This window comes from Lotus japonicus, chromosome 1 (genome assembly GCF_012489685.1).
Source record: "Lotus japonicus ecotype B-129 chromosome 1, LjGifu_v1.2".
Lineage (NCBI taxonomy): Eukaryota > Viridiplantae > Streptophyta > Magnoliopsida > Fabales > Fabaceae > Lotus > Lotus japonicus.
The window spans coordinates 133,466,448-133,489,014 of NC_080041.1; the positions used below are offsets into that span (position 1 = coordinate 133,466,448).

The 22,567-nt window shown below is 34.7% G+C and overlaps 3 protein-coding genes across 3 annotated transcripts; 2 read left to right on the forward strand and 1 right to left on the reverse strand.

The window, feature by feature from the left end:
- The first annotated feature begins 1,272 nt into the window (after positions 1-1,272).
- Positions 1,273-5,145, forward strand: LOC130731072 (protein DEHYDRATION-INDUCED 19 homolog 2-like). Its single transcript, XM_057583259.1, has 5 exons — positions 1,273-1,519; positions 1,623-1,786; positions 3,175-3,258; positions 3,428-3,687; positions 4,715-5,145. Exons 1-5 carry the CDS (start codon positions 1,438-1,440, stop codon positions 4,818-4,820), a joined length of 696 nt encoding a protein of 231 aa, XP_057439242.1. The 5' UTR covers positions 1,273-1,437; the 3' UTR covers positions 4,821-5,145.
- Positions 5,146-5,860: 715 nt separating this feature from the next.
- LOC130731071 (L10-interacting MYB domain-containing protein) lies at positions 5,861-9,132 on the reverse strand. Its single transcript, XM_057583258.1, has 5 exons — positions 8,909-9,132; positions 8,484-8,808; positions 8,108-8,201; positions 7,544-8,007; positions 5,861-6,560 (listed from the first exon to the last, which is right to left on the reverse strand). The coding sequence occupies exons 2-5, from the start codon at positions 8,802-8,804 to the stop codon at positions 6,012-6,014; spliced, it is 1,428 nt and encodes a 475-aa protein (XP_057439241.1). The 5' UTR covers positions 8,805-8,808; positions 8,909-9,132; the 3' UTR covers positions 5,861-6,011.
- Positions 9,133-12,824: 3,692 nt separating this feature from the next.
- Positions 12,825-16,969, forward strand: LOC130731073 (nicotinamide adenine dinucleotide transporter 1, chloroplastic). Its single transcript, XM_057583260.1, has 9 exons — positions 12,825-13,193; positions 13,281-13,376; positions 13,762-13,871; positions 14,725-14,773; positions 14,952-15,061; positions 15,585-15,679; positions 15,778-15,866; positions 15,977-16,071; positions 16,394-16,969. The coding sequence occupies exons 1-9, from the start codon at positions 13,109-13,111 to the stop codon at positions 16,622-16,624; spliced, it is 960 nt and encodes a 319-aa protein (XP_057439243.1). The 5' UTR covers positions 12,825-13,108; the 3' UTR covers positions 16,625-16,969.
- The last annotated feature ends 5,598 nt before the right edge of the window (positions 16,970-22,567 follow it).

Below are 22,567 nucleotides of genomic sequence, written 5' to 3' on the forward strand. Positions count from 1 at the left end.
TTGGGGATTTAGGAATCATATAAGGGTATATTCGTAAATTAATTTTATTTTAGGGTTAATCCTCTAATTGGTCCCTGTGGTTGTGTGGCCGTCTGAAATTAGTCCCTCCCGTAAAATCTAAGTCCTCGCGTTTGAAAAAGTGTGTGTAGCAGGTCCTCGCCGGAGGGACTAATTTCCACACACTTTTCAAACGCGAGGACTTAGATTTTACGGGAGTGACTAATTTCAGACGGCCACACAACCACAGGGACCAATTAGAGGATTCTCCCTTTATTTTATTAAACATTTATAGGAATCCAAAGTCCAAACCTTATTCAAGAAGAAAGGGTGTAGAAAAATTTCTGCATTTCTGACTTTATTTTGGTGATCATCCAATCATCCATTTCTTCACTCATCACCGTTTGGTGGTCAGCATGTAATAAGTGGGGTTTAAGTTATGATAAGAGTGTTGGATAATAATAGGACAGGAAAAAATGATGATAATATTGTATTTGGAGTTGATTGAACAATGATAAGATGTAATATAAACAATGAAAAATCAGTCAAATTTTCTTATGTTGAGAAATCTTACATCGACGATAGAATAATCATAGCTTCTTGAGTTAACTTATAAGGTAGAATTAGGTCTCTCAAATTATGATATTGTATCAGAACATATCTCATATTCGTTAAGTGGAACTCACTTATATATGGATCACCCACAGATGTTCATTCATGTACATTCCACGATTCAAATGTCCGACCTATGCACGAGGGGTGTGTTGAGCAGTCTCAGATAAGTTTTATACATGATGAACGAGATAGGTTAATGGGACATAGTTCAGTTATTATATCATATTGGCGCAACAAACAACAAACTACAAACTATAGTAGGATATAATATTTACTCAAATTCCCTCCAATCTTCATCACAACTATTTCCTCTCTCCCCTCCATTCAGAACCATTCACCCCACTCCTTCATTCATTTTTCGCTTATTCTCAATTAAAATCTTTCTCTATCCTGTGTAAGAAATGTAATAGAAAATTATTCATAATCACTTATTCATTTTAAACTTTTGGTTTATTGCAATGATATACTTATCATTGCAATAAAACAACCAAAAAAGAAACGTGATGATCAAGCCCAATGGGCTTAGGCTTATACTGGATATCAGTGATGCTGGTGGTCTCTGAGGGCAATTTGGTAAATGAAGAATAACTAGAATTCGTGTTGGCTAAGGATCCGGTCACGAACGCAATAGCCACGTAGAATCCGAATTGGAAAGTCCTCGGTATTTTCCGAGTAAACACTGTATTATATATCTTCCACTTCCACCACAACCACCCACACGAACAACAACAACGATTCCTGAATCAACAACTCTACTCCTCTGCAATTCAATCAACAACGATTTTCATTGTCTTGTTCCAGAAAAAACATCTCAGTTCTTTGCATATGTCAATGGAAGGCGAGGATTTGAGCTTTGGTCTCTCCACTGCTTCTAGAACCCACCGATCGAGGCTAAAGTCACACTTTGGTGATTCCCTGTTTCAAACATCATTCTATTCCTTCATTTTCTATTTGGGTATCTGGTTTTGTTCTCAAAGTTTAATATTTTTGTTTGTTTGGCGTTGAAGCAGAGCTCTTTGTTGATTTTGAGGAGGATGAGGTAATTGGGGATGATGATGACGATGATGATGAGTTAAGGACGGCTTATCCATGCCCGTTTTGTGAAGAGGATTTTGATCTTCTAGAGCTATGTTGCCATATTGACTTGGACCATCAAATAGAAGCCAAGTCTGGGGTATACTATTTATTGCTTTAATTCCTCAACTTTTCATTTTTACTTTTAGCTTTTATTGTTAGTACATCAATATTTTCTGTACCTTTGCCCTTGCTTTTAGTAATCTATCCAAGTAGGTAATTTTCATAGATAACCATAACTCAGCTCCATCATAAGCCTTTTAATTTTGCAATTATGTCAATAAGAGAGACTTGTTTTGCTGCTTGGTCAGGAAAGTTCCTTAGTAGTTATTAACTTTGTAATTGTCTAATTGATTTGTTGCTTTTGTGTTCCCTCTTAGACCAAAATGTCTGAACTCATAAGCATAAGTTTAACTTATATCAGTAAATTCACAAAGAAACAGATGATTGTGATTGCATTTGAGATATTATAATGGATCCAACAAATACAAGTTATTTTGGGGGAAATAACTTGTCAATCATATTAAGATTGTAATTTGAGTCCATTTTCTTCTTTGTCATCATTGGAGACAATAGACATCAAATAGTCACTGTTAAAATCGATTGAGATGGCTTTTCTTTCGAAGTGGGCTCTGTTCAATTGTGCATCTATGGCATCTGAAATATTGATTTTTTGTTTTGTTTATGATTATTGGCTTGATTATACTGACTTGAGGTTGACCACTATGTAGTGTTGTAAAGTTAAACCATGTCAGGGTTTTCTTATTGGATTTTTTATATATATTGCATGTATGCAGAAGCCCTTAAAGGTGTGGTTCCTGACAAGATCTTAGCTTGTAGTACCTGAAGGGGTTACTCCAATATGAATCTAATTAGTTTCCATGTAAAGTTGATGTTGTTACTTTTTTATCTACCAAATTCTTATATGATTAGGCCAAGATTAACACACCAATTGAACTTTAGGGAGATTGCAAGTAACCAATAACTTTCAAATCCATCATGGACCAAAAAGTAACTAAAATATCAATTAAACCCTCAAACTATGAGGAATGTAGCAATGGGTTGTTACTCCAGATTCCAGAGTTCCAGTTCTGTTACAATATCTGTTTATCATGTGATCCCTAATTTTCTTTAGTATTTCATACTTAAAAATATCAAAATGTTTAACTGAAATACTTCCTTAAATGTTCATTTGATGTGGATAGTGAAAGGTGATACAAATGTATTAAACAGTCACTGCGTGGTTATCACATAATTTGCAAGAATTTGTTACAAAGGGGAAGAGAATAATCTATTGTGATAATTTTTTTCCCAATTTGAGGGTTCAATTGGCGGATTTAGAAGTTCCTGATGGCTACTTGCAATAGTCCCAAAATTCAGAAGTGTGTATAACTTTTCTTATACAATTGATGTATTTCTCTATTGACTTGTCTTTTGTACTACATTTTGTGCTTGTTGAATAACACTCAGTTATGTCCATCTTTGTAGGTGCAGCTTTGTCCTGTTTGTGCCGTGTGGATAGGGGCAAATATGGTTGAGCACATAGCAGCACAACATGGAAACATATTTAAGATATCCTTTCTGATCTACCTGATAGAAATGCTACTATTTATTCAAAATAATACTATTAATTGCTGTTTCTTCTGTTTTCTTTTACCAAAGTCTTCTACTTCTTATGCTTCTTATTATTGTTGTTTTTTTGTCCTTCATTCAACTTTGTACTTCCTTGACGGGAGATTACAGTCAACTCAAATCAAAACGCCACCAGCATGATTCCTACCCAACTCTTTCCTTTTCAAGAAAGGATGAAGAGGATAGACACTGGGAATCTTTTTATGCTGGGTCATCTCCTGTGACGTCTACCTCCGAGACAGCGCGTGATCCATTGCTATCATTTTTATGTGGTGCAGCTGCTGCTGGTGAACACCAAAATGTGCAGCCTGATTCTTCAAGTGAATTAAGCATTGAAGAAACACATTCAGATGATACAGTGTTAGAAAGGTATGAAGTATCACTCTGTCTTTTTTTTGTCTTTGACTCGATATCCACTCCACACACATGTAGCTGTTCCTGTGGGACTAGTCTCCAGGTCTCCCCAAAGCGGTGATTCTAATATTTGAACCCCCCCCCCTGCCCCCCACATTGCCGGTAAAGTTTGACAGTGGTCACCAAATGATTACCACCACTACCAACCATAAACTGATGTTTCTTAAACACCCCATTTCTAATGAGAAAAGAATAAAAGAGAAAGAAGTGAGACATGTGATGAGAAAATAAGAGATATATAGAAAGAAAAAATGTGAAATTGGGATGGAAAAGAAAGTGAGTATGAATATATTGAAGTTCTATCACTATACCACATTCCTCATGTATTATCAAAACATCAACTAGTAAATCATAAATTTCTTCAGCAAGTTGCTTGATCCATAGTTGTATAGTTTGTGGAAGGTAAATAGTCAATATTCAGAGCAGTAAATTATTATTACTAACTAGATGATTGATAGTGCCAAAAACTTGACTTTCTGAGACCACCCTTTTACTTTTGAAGCAGCAACCTAAAAATATTCAAAACAGACACCTCGCCTGAAATCAATAGAGGCATCCCTCTATTGCAGTAGGTTTTGATTGCTTTTTTAGTAATTTTCAGAATTCTTAGTGCATTTAACTCTAGCTTTCACTGTAGTTATGTTAATATAGTAATAATGAGGCAAATGTACTCTTGTTCTAGACCTGAGCTTCATCTGATATTGAGTCAATGATTTTTTGAGCCAAAAACCTGGCTGTATATGCAAATAACAGGGTTCTTGAGTTCTCTTGTTTCTTTCTTGTATTTGTTTTTTGGTTAAAATCTTAGAGACTTAGAGTACCATTTTGGTTATTTGTGCCCTGTAACATGTCATTCATCAACTTCCTATTGACTTGCTCTTCCGTTTAACATTGTATTCTTTGTTAAGAATAAGATTTTTAGCTTAGGTGACTTTTTATATATCCCTCTTAGATATGTAACATAATATTTCTATTACTGCAGAGATGTTGAGCCATCTTTACCCGACAAAGACCGCATAGAGAAAGCTCGGCGTAGTAAATTTGTACAGGGACTTTTGATGTCCACTTTCCTTGATCCTGACTTGTGATCGAGACAATCAGGAACATCAGTGGTTAATATCAATTCGATGGAGGAAATAAAAGGAGAAAGTAGAGTTAGTTTCAATCTTGAAAATTATTCATAGTCACAGGCCAGTATTTGTGTTTGTATGAATTGTAATGTGGTATATCTAGTTTAGAGAGCTCAAATACATGTAGGAATCAAATGTAATGAGTGTTCAAGGCAATGCAGTTATTAGTTCAGAACAATTGCATATCCTCTTCTATTCCCCCTCTCAGGACTTCATCCATTAGTTTTTGTAGTTCACTCCATATTCCTTTAGCATGTATTAACTAATTTTTCCTCAGAATTAATTCTGGTACTCAGATTTTACTCATAGAAGCTGATGGTTCCCTTATAATTGATTTTGACTTCTAAATCAATTGTAAAATAGTTTCAAACATGTTATTATGGGTTATATCTGAGATTACAAGATTAAAATGCGCTTATGTCATGCACTTATGACCAACAGAGGTGTAGCATGCAAATTATTATTTTTCTGGCTTTCTCAGAAAAATAAGATGTTCCGTTTATTCCAGTACGAAATTAAGCTTCTTTTGTTTATTTCTATGGTGGCATTTTCTTGGTACCAATTTGAGCTAAATACTATCGCAGTATTGAGGGCAGATTAGTAAGAAGTGAAACATCGTACTTCACTTAATTTTACTAGTGGCAAGACAAGATTACCGTGCCTGGAATTGAACCATGGGCTTGTGAAAATAAAATGTAAGCTAATGAAATGAGTTTATTTACCAAATACCTCTAAGGAGGTCAAATAAACTATAAAGAAGCTTAAATGACATGTCAAACACACTCTAAATATTAGTCATGAGTAGCATGGCAAGGACCAGTGATTTCACATCAAACCCAAAAGCAAGACCTTGATGAAAGCTGCGATCTTTGATAATCTGACGTACCACAGTATCGGTTTTGATTATGAACTTTTACCGGGGAGGTTTTCAAACTTCTTCTATTCACATGAGATGAGACAACCTGAGTATTCCATTGTAATATAAACATTTTGTGCAGTTATTAGCCAAACAACAAATTACTAATTCTATTCTCAAATATGAGTTGCCCTAATCTGCTTCAAAAAAAAGCTAATCTGCTATTCCTGGTAAAAGTATATGGACAAAAACCACTAACCAATAAAAAAAAATCAATTGAAAGTTTGCACAGGCTACACTTGTGTGCGAAGTTTCCTAATCAACCATTTCTTTCTTAACTTTGCATTCAGTGCCAGAAATGTTTTGGCTTTTTTTTCATCCTCCAGGAAATCGCAAGCATCCAAAACTAGATCTTCATCCATATCAGGCAATGCTTGTACTTCTTTTATGACAGTCTCAATTGATATTGAGTTATCATTGTTAGTATTTGTAGACAGAGTAGAAATTACAGTTGCCATCTCATGAAGGGCAATAGCCATGCCTTGTTCATCATCCTTCGATTTTTTAGGACTAGTAGAATCTGGACACTTTTCCAATTGACGCTTTTGTTTCTGTCCAATATGAGCTAACTGCCTTTGATCTTCATTGGAATTGGATGTATTAGGAGACTGACCAGTTTTAGAAGTCCATGGACTCTCAGTCGTTACATCAGCTACATTTTGAAGCTCTAAATATTGAGCCAGATAAGATTCTTTTCCATCAAAATTCGGGTCATATATGACACACAGAGCTTTATAATATGGTAAAGGTCGCGTCATAAACTGCCGTGCATCCGAATAAACCTGCATGATCATATCAAGTATTTTTAACTAGTATAAACAAGAATCAAGAAGACTGATTGCCACAAAATTTGAAATTCCCCAAGGCATGTTTGGTAGTTGTACAGATGAAAATGGAAAAGTTGACGATTAGGAAATAAGATCATTGCATGCTTTTTCTATAAGCAAAAATGAAGCGAGTAACCATAGTCATTCATTTTTATTCCAGGAAAAAACGTGAAAATGAAATTTCAAGAGTCCAACCACACTATAGAAATATGCTATTAACTTGTTTAAGCTTGTTTTTGCTCAGAAACATTGCCAACAGAATGTTACAGTAATTATTTGGAATGGTCTTTACTCTATAGAATATGAAAATCTCTCACGTTAGTCTGTCAAATTAAGAGAGAAATAAATACAATATCATGTGCAAAATTGTGGGTCTAAAATCTAAATACAGAAATCTGATCCCCTTGCATAAATAGTGTCTAGCTCTCTTCATAGTTCACAAAGCATAATCACGACATGGGGGCGGGGGGGTGTCTTGGTAAAGAATAATAATTTTTTTAATTGATCCTATTGTCTATCCTACCATAACCAACGACCACCGATGAAACTTAAAACCTACATATTTAATCCTCTCCGCTTTGCATCTACAACGAAGTACACCATTGGGCCTTGCAGAGAATAAATGTAGTAGTTTTACTTAGCACAAGAAGGCTGGCAAGCCATTACTATATACATTGCGAAAAAGCATGGAAGAAAGGAGAATGAGCAAACACAACTATTTTTTAAGGAACATAAACAACTACCAAGAACTAAGAATAAGATCTATGCCCTTTGCAAATCATTTTCCAGCAGCATTCACTCTAAACTTCATAAATCATCATAAAAGGGGAATCAGATGAAAACAAACAGACAGCTCTCATTGTCAATATAATCAATACTTCTGAGTATAGAAATCCGAAGAGTGCAATTCCTGGAAGATTTCTTATGTAGGTACATACCTTGATATAATCTTGCCAGACACAATCATCAGCAGTAACCATCTGGCGCGTCTCATCCCAGACAAACCCATCCAAATCAAGAAGACTTCTAATTAAATTATACTGTCTTCGCAGAGTTTTGTATCGATTTTTAAGATTCTCCAAACTATAGTCAAAACCAAACTTTTCATTGAATGATGAAATCATCTCCATCCATGCTTGTCTGCTGAAGACACCATCAACATGATTGCCTTTGTGCACATGGGCAAGCATTAGGTTAATGAAGTAGCGATCCATTGGTGGCTGCCAACAAGTCCGATTCCGGGTACGGAAAGAGGTTGCTGTTGCCTTTGGTGCCCCCTGTTCAGAATCGCCGGTGCCATTTTCCAAGGTAGAGATTCCACAGTCTTCATCCACCTTTATATCATGAAAAACCTCATCCGCAACCTCACCTACATTAGATGACCCTACTTGTCCATTATCACCTGTCAATTCATATCCATAAGATATTCAAACATAACTTAGACCTTCTAGCCTCTAGGCATCAACCATTACATAAATTAAGTTTTCGATTAGAAAAGTTACCTTTTTCTTGTGTCACTGCATTTCCATATATAGTACACAAAGCTTTGAAATAGGGAATGCTTTTGACTCTGCAAGATCTTGCACTGGGATGTACCTGCACAAATATTATGCATTAGATAAATGATTGGGAATTGATTTTAATGCCACCCCTTTTCATTTTCTCGCCACCCAAATTTACCGCACTTATGTGTGCGGGAACCAATTGTACACCACACTTATAAGTGCCGAACACAAATTATACATTCCGCGAATTAAAAGTGCGGAAGGGGATAGTATGAATATCTAAACTCTAAAGGGGTGGTGAGAAAACTAATGCCATAAATGATTTGACAAGGTAAAGAGGATTGATTAGAGTAATTTGAAAATTTGATGATACCTTGAGATATTCATCCCAAACATGATTATCAGCAGAGACCATATTCCTCTTTTCATCCCAGCTAAACCCTGGCTGGGCAAGAATGTAACTAACATCCCTGTGCAAATTCCTCAATGTTTTGTAGCGGTTCTTGATAACATCTTTTTCGTATTGAAAATTGAACTTTGCATTGAACAATGAAGAGATGTGTTTCCATGCACCTTGTCTGGACAAATGATCATGGAACCTATTGCCATCATCGCCAACCTGCTCCAACAAAAGATCAATGAAATAACGATCCATCTCAGGTGTCCAAATTGTTCTGAGGCGCTCCATTACCATTTATCTACAATGTAACACATGCTATTAGATAATTCATATACACATAAATTGCTGAGTTGTTGAGAACAGAATCAAAATCAGAGCATAAGTTTGTGGAAGCTAACATTGTTGAATGGGTGCACCATGCAACACTCAGTGAAAAAAGAGAACCTTGGGTTGGAGGGAGTTTGGAGTTTGGTTTGGTGGGAATAAGGTTTTCCAGGAAAAGGTTGAATGTGTTTCGTCGAAGGAATAACCTTATTAGGGTTATTATCATCCCTTATCGCCACGCTGCGGGTTTTTTTATTGATAAATTCACTATAATTGATAAAAGGAAAAAGTTTTTTTAAGGTATTAAAGAAAAGATTTTTTTAGATTATCTATAGTCGAATTTGAAAAACAAATTAAGGGCCCGTTTGGTGCGACGTATAGTATAAGGCCTGATAGTATAATGCCTGATAGTATTAGGCCTGATAGTATAAGCCCTGATAACTTTCTTATACTATCCAGCGTTTGGACATACACTGTATAATTTACCATATCGTTTAAATTAATGCAATTTTATGTTTAATGAAATATTGAATAATGATATAAAATAAAAATCAAATATGGAGGTGATTATAACGGTGGTGGCGGTGGTGATGAAAGTAGTGGTAGGTTGGTGGTGGTGGTGGCAATGGTGGTAGGTTGGTGTTGGTGGCGGTGGTGGTGACAGTGGAGATAGGTTGGTGGTGGTGGTGGCAGCGATGGTGGTTGTGGTGGTGGTGATGATAGGGTGGTGGTGGTGGTGGTAAGGCGGTGGCGGCTACAGTGGAGGGTGGAGGCAATGGTGGTGGTGGTGGTGGTGGTGGCGATAGGGTGGTGGTTGTGGTGTCGGTGGTCGCGGCGATTATGGTGGTGGTGGCGATAGGGTTGTGGTGGCGGCGATTATGGTGGTGGTGGCGGTAGGGCGGCGGCGGTGGTGGTGGTGGCAACACCAGTGGTGACGGTAGGGCGGTGGTGGCGGCGGCGGCGGTGATCGGATGGTGGTGGTGGTGGTGGTGGTGGTGCCAATGGTGGTGTAAGTTGGCAGCAATAGAGGGTGGTGGTGATGGTGACTTATACGTCACAACCTAATCATGCCTTATCCATCACTCACATGATGGATTAAATAATACGTCATTTTAACGTATAAGGGGACTTTGATGGATAAACTTATACAATACAATGTCATCACCAAACAATGGATAAACTCATAATGTATTGTATAAGCTTATACTATCATGCCTAATACGGCGTGCCAAACGAGCCCTAAGAATTGTACAATTTAAGAGGAAAAAAGTTGATGACGGAGTTTAAAGATTATAACAAAAAATAATTATAACAACTTGTAAAGTTTAAGTAAATTCAGTCATTTATTTTATTTTTAGTTGAGTTTTTCATTTGTAAATATAGCGAGTTTTGAATTTAATATTTTGCTAGAGGAAAGTGATATTTTAGTCGTACGATTTGATAAATGTTTGAATTCAGTTCATGTCTGAAACTGAGTTGCTTGTGTCTCTGATGAGACGGGATGTCGCATCATACCCATGTTTTAGTTTGCTTGTATGACATTCACATGAGTTTAAGTGAATTACATGACATATAATTAAAACATTTAATCCTAAAATTAAACCTAATTAATTTTTATTCAATTCGCAAATTAATTAACCTAATTTCCCCCCCCCCAAAATTGATAAAAGAAAAGCGTTGTATTTAGTCCACAATTGTTCATTGGTTTTACAAAACATTTAGCGCCCGTTTGGTGGATAGGATAAACATACAAGATAGGATAGCAATAATCTTATCCTGCTTTAATATGTTATTTGTTGCCCCAGCAGGATATGATAACACTATCATGTCCCTTATTATATCTTGTTTATAATGTGTAAAAGTTATCTTGACGGAGGAGTTATGATAGAAATTATCTTGACATGATAGGATATCAGTTTATGAATATTATGATTTTTTTTATTTCAAAGGAAAATTTGATACAGTTTTTATTGTTTCTATCATATCCTATCAATATCCTGTCCACCTCAAACGCATGATATGATAAGAGTTTATTATGCACTTATCATATCGCGTCCTTATCCAATCATTTATCATATACTGCTCTTATCATATCCTGACCACCAAACGAGCCATTAGGTTCTCTTAAAAAAATGCTTCACAATGCTTAGGGCATCCTCGTTGTCAATTTTCATCAACTCATTCACCATTTTTCACTCTACATGGTACGTCGTATTTCTTTTCATTTTTCATTTTTATTTTTAGGTTTTTTTTTTCTTCCTGGTTATGGGTTTATGAGTGTCTTGAATTGTCATATTTATATGGTTCTGTTCTAGTTGTGGGCGTCGTTCCTGCAGTATGATGACTTTTACTTTGATGATGATTGGTGAACCATTTAGGGTCTTTTGTGCAAGAGCTCAACTTGCATTACTAAGGAGGTGATGTTCGTGTTGTTCATTAGTTGGATATAGATAGATGTTCCTTTCACGAATAGATTGATCAAGTAAAGGACTTAAGAGATTTTTATTTTCAAAAGAGTCATCCATTCGTTAAGAAACATGCAATGAAGTCAGTACAACAGAGTTCACAAGTGAAAATGTAGCCAAGAGAACCTCCTCCAGGCTCCACCCAAACTGAATTAACCTCCTCCAGCCACATAATAACTTGTACGGGGAACAAAAAAAAGTCTAATAAAATTAAAATCAGAATTACATAAGCGGCAAAGGCTAATAATCGAGTCTAAGTAAGAACGACCCGCAAATGTAATTTTCTATCACTGTAATATATGCAAACATTATATTTCAAAACCTGCACGCCGAAATCTCAGATCTATGGCCAACCCACCGGAAGCAAGCAACCTCTGCAAATGCATCTAAGAGAGAGTATGGTAAATGCCTCTAGGATTTTTTATTAATAGTGATACTATGAAGCTGGGTACAAATGTCATAGATAATATTATAGGCATGAAGTTGATATCTTTGCTCAAACCTTATCATCATCTTTATCTAGGTAATTAAATTCAAACAGGTAATATTACTCCCCATGAGTTTTACTTTTAGCCCTCTCGCATATCGCAAGACAAACAAATTTGTTATTCTTGAGAGAAAGATGTTGTGTCTGTTTGGTTTTCAGTTAGAAAGTCTGTTTGAAGCATTGGAATTCGAAATCACAGTTTCCAATGCACATTCAGCTAACGGAATGCACTTGTTGGATTGAGTGAATGTGCTTTCACATTTACCCAACTGAAAACCAAACATGCAACGTCGTTGACACAGACGAAAGTCCGTTCAAAATAGGCCATTGCCACAAATCAACAAAGGTGGCTAGTGTTCTGAAGAAAAAAAAAACAGAAGCTGTGTTTGACTCTCTTTATTATGTTTTAAATATTTAGGACGAGTTAGCAGAAAAAAAAACTACTATTTATTTAGGACAACTCATCATTTATTAATGAGAAAAAGTTTGATACACCGACGGTGTAAAGTTTTTTTACACCGTCAACCAATCAGATTTTAAGGATGTGTCACGTCAATTAATGAAATTAAATAAAATGAGAGATTTTCTCACATCCTTGAAATCTGATTGGTTGACGGTGTAAAAAAACTTTACACAATCGGTGCATAGAAATTAAACTCTTTATTAATTATGATCATAAGTATTCAAAGCATGATAGAACTAATAACTAATTTTTGTTCATGCTGAAATTACGCATGCCTTTAACATGTAAATTTTTATAAGTTTTGGATATAGTACTTCCTTTCTATAAGTATTTATTTATAAACTTTAAATTAGATGAAATAGAAGTCAATTTCAATACGATAATGGGGTGAAAATCTAAAACAAAATTATCTGTTCCCTGTGCTTATATCTAGCTTTATTTTTACTATAAAGAGACAAAAACTAACGTATTTTTGACGGAAAAAATAGCTAATTCAGGATAATAAGGATAATTTTAAGGATAATTTAAACAGTTATTTAAGGGGAAGAGGATGAGGGAGAAAGTGGTAAATGAATGTAATGATATAAATTGAAAATTGCAAATTATACAGTGTTTGGTTTGGTGACGGAGAATCAAACGAAACAGCATAGAGGAGAGGAAATCCAAATTGTTTTTGTGGTGTAGATTTGATTTGATTTGACTTCATGTTTGCCGGAACCCTAATCTGATCTGAAAATCGAACAGGCCATGCGACGCTGCTTCTCCGCCGCCACCGCCCTCTCCACGGAGGACTCATTTTCCATCAATCGCGCCTCCGATAGTATCAATTTCCCTTTCTTCGATTTCTCCAGCTGCCGCCATGTCTTCTTCCGATGCCCATGCCGCCGCCCCTAATATCAACCCCAAAGGTGTTCTCTGCAATGCCGCCGCCGGTGCCTCCGCCGGTATTTTCTCCACTCCACCGCATCAATCACATTTCATATGATTGCATTTATTTATTTTAATTTTTTTTTTTATGTAATTTGATACAGGAGTTATTGCAGCTACATTTGTGTGTCCTTTAGATGTCATCAAAACTAGGCTTCAGGTTGGTTTACCACAGCTCGCTAATAATGGAAGTACTAAAGGTATTTTTTGAATCATCATTTTCCAGATTCTAGCTTCTCATTGTTATATATAAAGGATTCACTCAGTTTAGATTAGCTTCTAGCTTAGGGAACTTTTTTATTGATATAAGTATTTGATATCAAGCCCTTGTAAGTTTCTAGGTGTTAATGGACAAGTTAGCTAAAGGGGATTTTGAAAAAGTTCAGGTGCATGGGTTGATTTTAACTTACTCGAGAAGCTATTATTTAAAAGACTCGTAATCGTTTTCAAGTTTTCTTTGTCTATAACTGCTTGTTGAGAAGTTTATTTTTTCAAATTGGTTTATTGTGAAAGCTTGTCAGTAGGATTATTAATTATTAATGATACTGAATACTGCATTTTTTGTGGATTGGGTGTTCTTTTCAGCGGGCAGGGTAATAGTTGGAAGCTTGGAACAAATATTTCAGAAGGAGGGGTTACGTGGCATGTACCGTGGGCTGGCTCCTACTGTCTTGGCTTTGCTCCCAAATTGGGCAGTGAGTTCTTGCTCCTTGTTAATGTCCTGTTTGCATGTATTATATTCTTAATTCTTAATGAAGTAATCAACAAATAGAACCTGAGAGAGGTAGGGAGTTAGTTGGAGAGTAAGAGATCGTAGGTTTAAATAGTAGAAATGGAACGTTATAGAAACTGTCTTGAGATTGAAAAGTAAATTAGGGAGGGAGAGTTCCAGGTCTCTCCAATGCATGGGTTTTATACAGATTTTCTATGAACAAACCCCATTTTCTTCTATTTTCTGAAGCAAGAGTTAGAAAAGTACCTTTCAGTATCTTTGTGCTGTGGCTCACCCCACAACACCATACTCTGCTTCCCTCCGAATCTGTTGACTTCCATAGAGTATAAGCAAAGGGGAGTTACTTTTGGCTGCAGTTTTCATAGCCCAGTTATCATTAGATTACATTGCGATTTGCTTTAGAATGTTATGGATCTAGGCTAGGTCAGATTAGGATTGAATATACGGAACAGCATATGAGGGTAAGAAATATTGACTTTGAATAACCAAAACTGGATACTTGTCAGCTGCGGCTTAAATAGGAAAATTAGACCACTCAGGCTCTGAATTGTTCATGACACAGTAGCGCTATCAATATTACAACAATGAGCCCTAATATTACTTTTGAAGCCAAACTAATAAGATCTCTTGATCTTTAAGCTTATGCCTTTTGGTTTTCCTTGTTGCCTAATCAATTTAGTTTACTATTGGATAATTTATTACATTAGGGCATTAGGCTGTAGAAATCCCCAAATTTAGTCTATCTAAGTGATTTTTGAAAGCAGAATAATTTTATCTTCTGTTAGTTCTAAATGTATCCATTTCTAAAATTTCAGGTTTATTTTACTATATATGAGCAGCTCAAAAGCCATCTTAATTCTAATGGTTAGTACATCGCTGATTTACTTATCTGTTGAACCAAATAAGGGGGTTATTGATCTTCTGGAGACATTGTTCTGTTTGTGATGTAACCAATACACTAATTGATTTTATGTTTTAAGTTGGCATCTTGCTTGCTAGTTATGTAGATGTACAAATTGTAATAGCTATGCTATATGTGCAGATGAAAGCCATCATCTTTCAGTTGGAGCTAATATGGTAGCTGCTTCTGGTGCTGGAGCTGCAACTACCATGTTTACAAATCCACTTTGGGTTGTCAAGACTAGACTTCAGGTTTGTTTCTTCAGTTTATTCTGAATGTTACACTTATCTATTTGATTATGTTTGCACCTTATCACGTCAATTGACATGATGCATGATTGCTTGAATTCTCGGTGATGTTTTCAATTTGTACTTTAATACTCTTTTGTTTGTCTATTTACCATTATCATCATTGAACTCAATACTTTTGACTTTCTTTTCTTTCTGGCATGCTATTTTTAGGATCATGCAAGTTTAATCAAATGCGAAGGTAGTGAAAGCATCATGCTGTTAACATTTTTGGCTTTTTATGTGACATCCATGCAAGATGACAAAACCTCTATTTAGTGAAGGGGGAAAGAACAATCACATAAAAAAGCTATTTAGATGTTTTTGCCTTAAGCAGATCATGTTATCCTTTTAGGAGCATGGGTTTACGAGTGTGCATTGTAGTGATTAGTGTACAGCTTCCCTCATAATAGTTTTGATAAGTTTTATCTTTCATATAAATTTCTGTGTAGTTCTGCACTATAAGTTTGCTGCCTGTCTAATGCAGACCCAGGGAATAAGACCCGGTGTTGTGCCATACAGGAGCACAATATCTGCTTTGAGGAGAATTGCACACGAGGAGGGCATACGGGGGCTGTACAGGTAGGTGTTGTTTACCATGAATTTTGGTCAATGTATATGATATTATAATTAATAATTAACGATTTAATGACATTTGAGACTTTATTTACCTTATACAGTGGTCTTGTACCTGCTCTGGCTGGTATCAGTCATGTTGCCATCCAATTTCCAACATATGAAAGAATAAAATATTATTTGGCAAATCAAGGTAATTTCATGCCCGCTCTAGTACTTTGTAAAGAAACTCTTTAAGGTAATTTCGTGCCCGCTCGAGTTAGTTTCGACAGTTAATTTGTGTGAGTCCCTATTTTGTATTAGACGACGCAGCAATGAATAAACTTGGTGCACGTGATGTTGCAATTGCCTCATCAATCTCCAAAATTTTTGCATCCACGTTGACATATCCTCATGAGGTATGTTGCTGAATGATTGGCTCGGTTTAGTTTTAGATATCTGTGCACATAGATTATCATACTGCTAGGGTATTTTGAATGAAATCACCTTGCCAATCATTTGATGAATAAATGGTTTGGAATTCTTCTTCAATGTTTTTGAGCATCTTAGAACAATATTATTTTATCTGTATTTAGTCATCTCTTGAATATTTTGAGTTTACACTTTTTTCATTCATTTCGTTTATGTAATTGTCAACTTATTCTTGAATGGTCACTTATATGCATTTTTTGGGCAGACAAGTGTTATAATTTGACAATTATTTGTGTTGTATTTGCACAGGTTGTACGCTCCAGACTGCAAGAACAAGGGCACCACTCAGAGAAACGGTACTCCGGTGTGATTGACTGTGTTAGAAAGGTTTTTCAACAAGAGGGTTTACCTGGTTTTTACCGAGGGTGTGCCACCAACCTTCTGAGGACAACACCAGCTGCTGTAATCACATTCACCAGCTTTGAAATGATACACCGTTTTCTTGTTTCAACTTTTCCTTCTGATCCGCAGTTTTTGTGATGATTGATCATGCCGGTATCTGTCATCTTTAGCCGTAGATTCCAAAACACTAGCAAGTCCAGCTGAGTAGTCCTTGTCCTTCTCATGGCGATGTAGATCCTATTCTTTATGATCCGATATATGTATTGTAGTCTGTAGAGCCCCATATCTTCTCAACCAGAATTGAACCTGGTTTCCCTCAATAAACTTGTGCAAAGTCCATTGTCTTTGTAGGGAGACCAAAGGGATACTTACAGATTGGAGATTGATAATGACGATAAAAATGATAAAGTGGTACATGGATGACCTGCTTAATTTATTTGGAAACTGCTAGATAATATTATCCTTTTAAAAACTTTTACTCTATCCTTGATTCACATATCTTGCACTGCATCTAGATTTACAGTTTAAATACTTACCCACATCAACAATCTATGTTCACAGGTCAAGTCGTTATAATCTTGCATGAAGTTCTTCAATCAAAGTTTGATCTGTGGATTGTTGCTGTGTTTTAAAATCTAATTAGCATGTAGGAGAGGTGTTTTCAGAAAAGCATAGGATTAGAGGTCACATATCTTTTGTGGGAGAATACAGTGTGTAAGTTTATCAGTGCTGAAAGCTTTGCGCGAGTTTTGTTGTCAAGATCAGAGAGATTTCCAATACCAAACAAAATGTGAACTGCAGGGTGGTTTTCTCTAGCAAGAGAACACGTCTCTATCATATTCCTTGACAAGCATATGCTATCTATTCCCATTATCGATTATATTTTTTGTCAAGTAGAATCACATAAAGCCTTTTATAGTTTTATTTATTCTCGCGTTGTTGGGAAAAAAAACCTAAAATTACATTGGATACTTTTGAAATGACCATGAGAATGCCAGTTATGTGTTATGCAAATAGAGGTAATGATGATGACCCATAATTAGACAACTCATTGTTAAATATAAAGTGGATAAAGAACAAACATGAAGATTAAAGACTAAGTAAGCATCAGCGTCCACACCTTGGCCTCCAAAGTTGAAGACATCCCTGGACGGCGATTGACAAAACACATAGGATTGGATTTGTTTGTCTAGTTCTACCAAGTCAAAAGAAGAAAAGAAACTACTACTATTTCTTGCATTAATTTCAGCATCTCGGAGTTCTATCAACATGATTTGTTATTATTATTACCAGTAAGCTATGGGATTGGGACGAGATAAAGACAAGAGGGTATACTAGTTGAGATGAGATTGTCTGTGAGTAACGTTTACTGGTGTTGTGATACGACAAACAAGATGCCATCACAAGTACAACAACACAGGATAGCAAGAAAATATTAGTGGCCGGGGCTGAGACTACTCATTTTTTAAATAGTTGATAATTCCTTTTAGGCATTCTGGTTGATCAAGAAAAGTATGATTTAATAGTTAAAAGAGTTTCTCGATAAATTAATTTTAACACATAAAAATCATATTATAAATAACATGTATTGAATATTAGTTGTATTGTAAAAATATTCATTGATTGACTAGTTTTTAACATGTTCCATCATATCATAGATAAGTCTCCAAAAAAAAAAAAGTCTCTTGCTCTTAATGGAAATATGGAATTCATTGTATCCAAAGGAAAAGATTCATTTTTTTTGAAATTGCAAAGGAAAAGATTCTTAAGAAGGACTGTATATACTATATACATTGTGTAGAGAACTTTTGGGTTTGGTCCTGGGCTCGTGTATTGCTTTCCTCAAAACGAAGGTGCATGTGCTTCCATTCTTCCATTCCATGATGTGGCTGGCCATTTTCATAGATCATAGTTGATAGCATGAATCTGCACCGGAAAGTGACGTGAACCTTACAAAGAGGATTAATTGATGAGTATAATCCAGTATTCTGGGCTCCCTCAACATGTGAAAGTCATAAAGAAAAAGCAAATAATACATAACTTTTAGCCTTTTTATAATAAGTTTTCTTAGATTTAGCTATTTGTATTTCACATTATAATCGAAAATTAATGGTAACCTAGCTTTAACAATGATAATAACCAATTATGAAGGTCCCATGCTTATAATAGTCTGCACTTTCTGCCATAATATATAACTTCATTGCTTATGCTTGTCTATCTTTTTCCTAATAATCATGTACATCATGATAATATTTTTTCAGAATTTTTTTCCTTTTCATATAAATTATTGAGTAGATAATTCTGGAAAGTAAAGAATATTTTTAATTCATATAATATTTCATTGATTTTAAGAAACTATAGTTGATTTAATTGATTTGGTATATTAAAAACTTCAATACATGTCTACATGAAAAGATCAGTAATGAGTTCATGGATTCAAAAAGTGGTGTATCTAAAGGGGTTGATAGGGTTACGACACTTCAATAACTTTCTTTTTTTTTATTGATACTATGTACTTTTACATAGATTTTATTTTTATTTTTAACTTGTCGCCAAAACCTCAGGAGATAAAACTATAATAAAAGCAGAAGTCGCCACTGCAATGCCCTCCTTCATAGTTACAAAAGAAAAACACATTGGATGTTTGTTATGTTTATAAAGTATTAAATGAATTACATTTTCACTTGATGTTTCTTCTAAAAGGAGTATTTTAAATTTGTAGCTTGTTGGAGAATATAACAATAATTTTTTGCCAATAAAAGTTTATTTATAATAATACAATAAGATTTGAGAATAAAAAAATATTTATAGTAAAGCTTAAAATATTTGCTTTATAAGTACAAAATCAGTAAATAGCTAGTAATTTAATCTATGATAAATATTTGTTTAAAATTATATCCATATATGATTAAATGAATCAGATTTTTCTTTTATGAACTAAATTAAACTTTTATATATATACTGAAATTATTATTTACTCATAGGTAGATAAGCCACGCGCTTAGGCGGCAGTAGTTTCAAAAAGGATAGGGATATAGAGCGGGTCACCCGCTAGTTGACATGTTGCCAATCACAGCCACGCCACGTGGACTCATTTCACGGCTCTTTCTAGTTGGATTGGCCGTCTATTGCCCGTGAAGTGGGTCCCTTCAAGGACGCTCTTGTGGGCTCTCTCCGAACCTACCTGCTTTGGTTCCGAACCACCCATTTGAATTTTTTCGAACGTTATCAATATCATCGCCATGCTCTTTAATTTAATTTAATCTTTGTTAGACACTGCTTTTTGTCTATTTAATTTAAGTGTCACTCACTTCTGTAAGATCTCAAATTTATACTATAAAAGAGAAAGATGTGCTATGTTAATTTTCAATGCATATTTAGAAACACTTGTATAATTAATTCTAAAGTTACATTGCATGCTGAATGGTTTTTAAATGTCAAAATTTATTGAAATATACTAATTAAGCCTACGAAAGAGATTAGGGTTATGTTTGACATGTCATTTCAGCTAGCTTATAACTTATTTGACTAGCTTAAACCTTATTTGACTAGCTTAAAAGCTCTATAAAAATGTTTGGTGAAGGAGCTTATTTCAGTAGCTTAAAGCTTTAAGCTATAAGCTATCTGAGGTAGCTTATAGCTTAAAGCTTATAGCTTATTGAATTTATTGTCATTTTTATCCTTATTATTTTATTAAAATTCCACCATATAGGTATTAATGTTAAAATAAAATAAGTAAAAATTAATATTATATTTTTAAGATGATTTTTTTTGTTCCTTCGAAAAACCTATTTTTAAGATGATAAATAAATTGAGTTAAAGTAAAATATTTAAAGTTATAATAATTTTAATATTAATAATCTATAGGTATTAATGTGAAAATAAAGTAATGTTAAATATAAAAATAATTATACAAGTATGCCCTTTTATGTCATTTTACAATTTCTGCTGTTCAACAGCTAGTTTTACCAAACACTTTTGTTATAATTACGTAGTTTTTCAGCTTTCAGCTAGCTTATCAACTTTCAGCTATGAGCTAGCTTTTCATTTATGAGCTAGTTTTTCAGCTTTCAGCTAGCTTATCAGCTAAACGTGCCAAACATAGCCTAGATGCAATTGACGATAGTGATTTTAATTTCATCATTATTAATAATTTGAATCATGCGGATGGTAACTATTCTCCAACAACCGAAAGAGAACGGCTACCAAAGTGTGTGTGATTGCAATATGTTGCCCTTCCTTTTCATGTTATACTAATAATATGGCTTTTTTAAATGCTTGCTTTCAAACTTTTTAACTTAATAACTCAAGCCACTTTTGTGTGAGGATTGTTTGAGAAGAGAGAAAGAGAGTGGGGAGAAAGTGAAGCCACTTTTATTTGATGAAATTAAAATCATCATTAATTTTTGTATTAATTGAATAAATAAATAAAATTAAACCAGTTGTGAGATGAGAAAACTTAACATGGTTAAGTTTTTTTGCAAGAGCATGTCAATCCACTGCATTTACACATTATTTGTGTGAGGGTGTTAAATATGTTTTCACTTGAGAAGACTAAGTTTATTATTTTCTTCTTTAATTTGCTTCAAAAAAGTTAATTAATTCTTCTCGATCATTCTAATGTTTCTTTATATCGGTAGCATAATATTATAATATATAGAAAAATAATGAGACGATCATCTCAGTGGTTGTGGCTACCATCATGCCATGGCTCTTAAATTATACACTTAAATTTGTTTAACAATAAAAGGCTACGTCAACAACCAATGTAACCTAAACACATTTGTTTATACGTGGAATATTCATATATATCTTCCATTTTTTACGTAATCCTTAAACCGGTAACTTGGAATAAAAGAGAAGAAAATAATTTCAGAGGTGACAAAGGCAAGCCTTCATGTGACCAAAGTCGGTTCTTAATAAAGTTGGTGGGAGGATGAGGACAGATTCATATTCATGAGTCTCAATGGAACAGTAGAAGGAACACATGATGACATGATAATAATGTCTTAAAATCAAAAGCAGGGTCATTAACTATACATGGTTGGCCACTTCATAATTACCAGCACAGTAAGCATCATATTTATAAAAGCTACATGCTGAATCCCAGCAGGGAACTTATAAATTCTTGATAGTTTAGTTTAACCCGAATTTGAATATTCCTTCAATTGGTTAAACAATTTTTTTTTATAAAATTAACCACAAACATCCTTCCATCTCTTAAGTTTATTCCAAATTAAATCATTTTCTTAACAAAGTTGTTAACCTTGGGCCTTGAATTTTTCAATGATCGTAGGAAATCCAAAATATTTATAAAACTCTCTATGGCCTTTACATTTATCAGTTGTACAAGCTCACTATTAATTCCAAGACTAAGCACATTTTAGCTAAAAGGAAATTAAACTGAGATTTATCAAAGTTTATCTTATGATCAGATTTCAGAAGCTCATGAATGGGCTTCAAGGATACTAGAGATATGATTGGCCTCTTGGATGGTTGCTCTAGAAACCTCAACTGAAATTCATTTCATTTACATTAACTATTCATTATTTAATGATTAATTACATCAAAAAAAATTCACATAGATGTTATGTTAAGATGATCTACGTCAATTTGATTTGCTATTATTTATTGGATGACAGGTTAATGATTGGATCAAATCTATTTAATTTTGAAAAATATAGGAACTCAATTAGAGTAATAAAAACCATGAGGACCAAAACGAAAATTCCTGAAATTGTAGGGATATATAAGAAATGCAACAACATTTCACACCTTTTTTTTTTAACTCAAGCAAAAACACAAACAAAATGAAATGTGTTATTGTTTGCTCCTAATAAATATAAATACTCCTTAAGTAATGTTTTGGGTTTCAAGTCTTGTGAATAGAAAAAATCACCGTTGAAAGGATTAGCACCATTATGTAAATATTTCCGGCTTGAACGTGATTCCCTTCGAATGAGATACATGTAAGAAAAAAAAAATCAATGGTCAAACAGCAACAGAATATTTAGGAGAGGAAAAAGAAGTGAATGGAGTGCACGCGCCGTGAAACGAAGCGACCGCTTGTTTGGGAAACAA

Coding starts and splice junctions, on each gene's coding strand:
- LOC130731071 (XM_057583258.1), bottom strand. CDS start 8,804: ATGGTAATGGAGCGCCTCAGAACAATTTGGACACCTGAGATGGATCGT. Junction 8,202..8,483: donor TTTGGGATGAATATCTCAAG/GTATCATCAAAT, acceptor ATATTTGTGCAG/GTACATCCCAGTGCAAGATC. Junction 6,561..7,543: donor TCTGGCAAGATTATATCAAG/GTATGTACCTAC, acceptor ATGATCATGCAG/GTTTATTCGGATGCACGGCA.
- LOC130731073 (XM_057583260.1), top strand. CDS start 13,109: ATGTCTTCTTCCGATGCCCATGCCGCCGCCCCTAATATCAACCCCAAA. Junction 13,377..13,761: donor TAATAATGGAAGTACTAAAG/GTATTTTTTGAA, acceptor TGTTCTTTTCAG/CGGGCAGGGTAATAGTTGGA. Junction 15,867..15,976: donor ATATTATTTGGCAAATCAAG/GTAATTTCATGC, acceptor ATTTTGTATTAG/ACGACGCAGCAATGAATAAA.
- LOC130731072 (XM_057583259.1), top strand. CDS start 1,438: ATGTCAATGGAAGGCGAGGATTTGAGCTTTGGTCTCTCCACTGCTTCT. Junction 3,259..3,427: donor AACATGGAAACATATTTAAG/ATATCCTTTCTG, acceptor ACGGGAGATTAC/AGTCAACTCAAATCAAAACG. Junction 3,688..4,714: donor GATGATACAGTGTTAGAAAG/GTATGAAGTATC, acceptor CTATTACTGCAG/AGATGTTGAGCCATCTTTAC.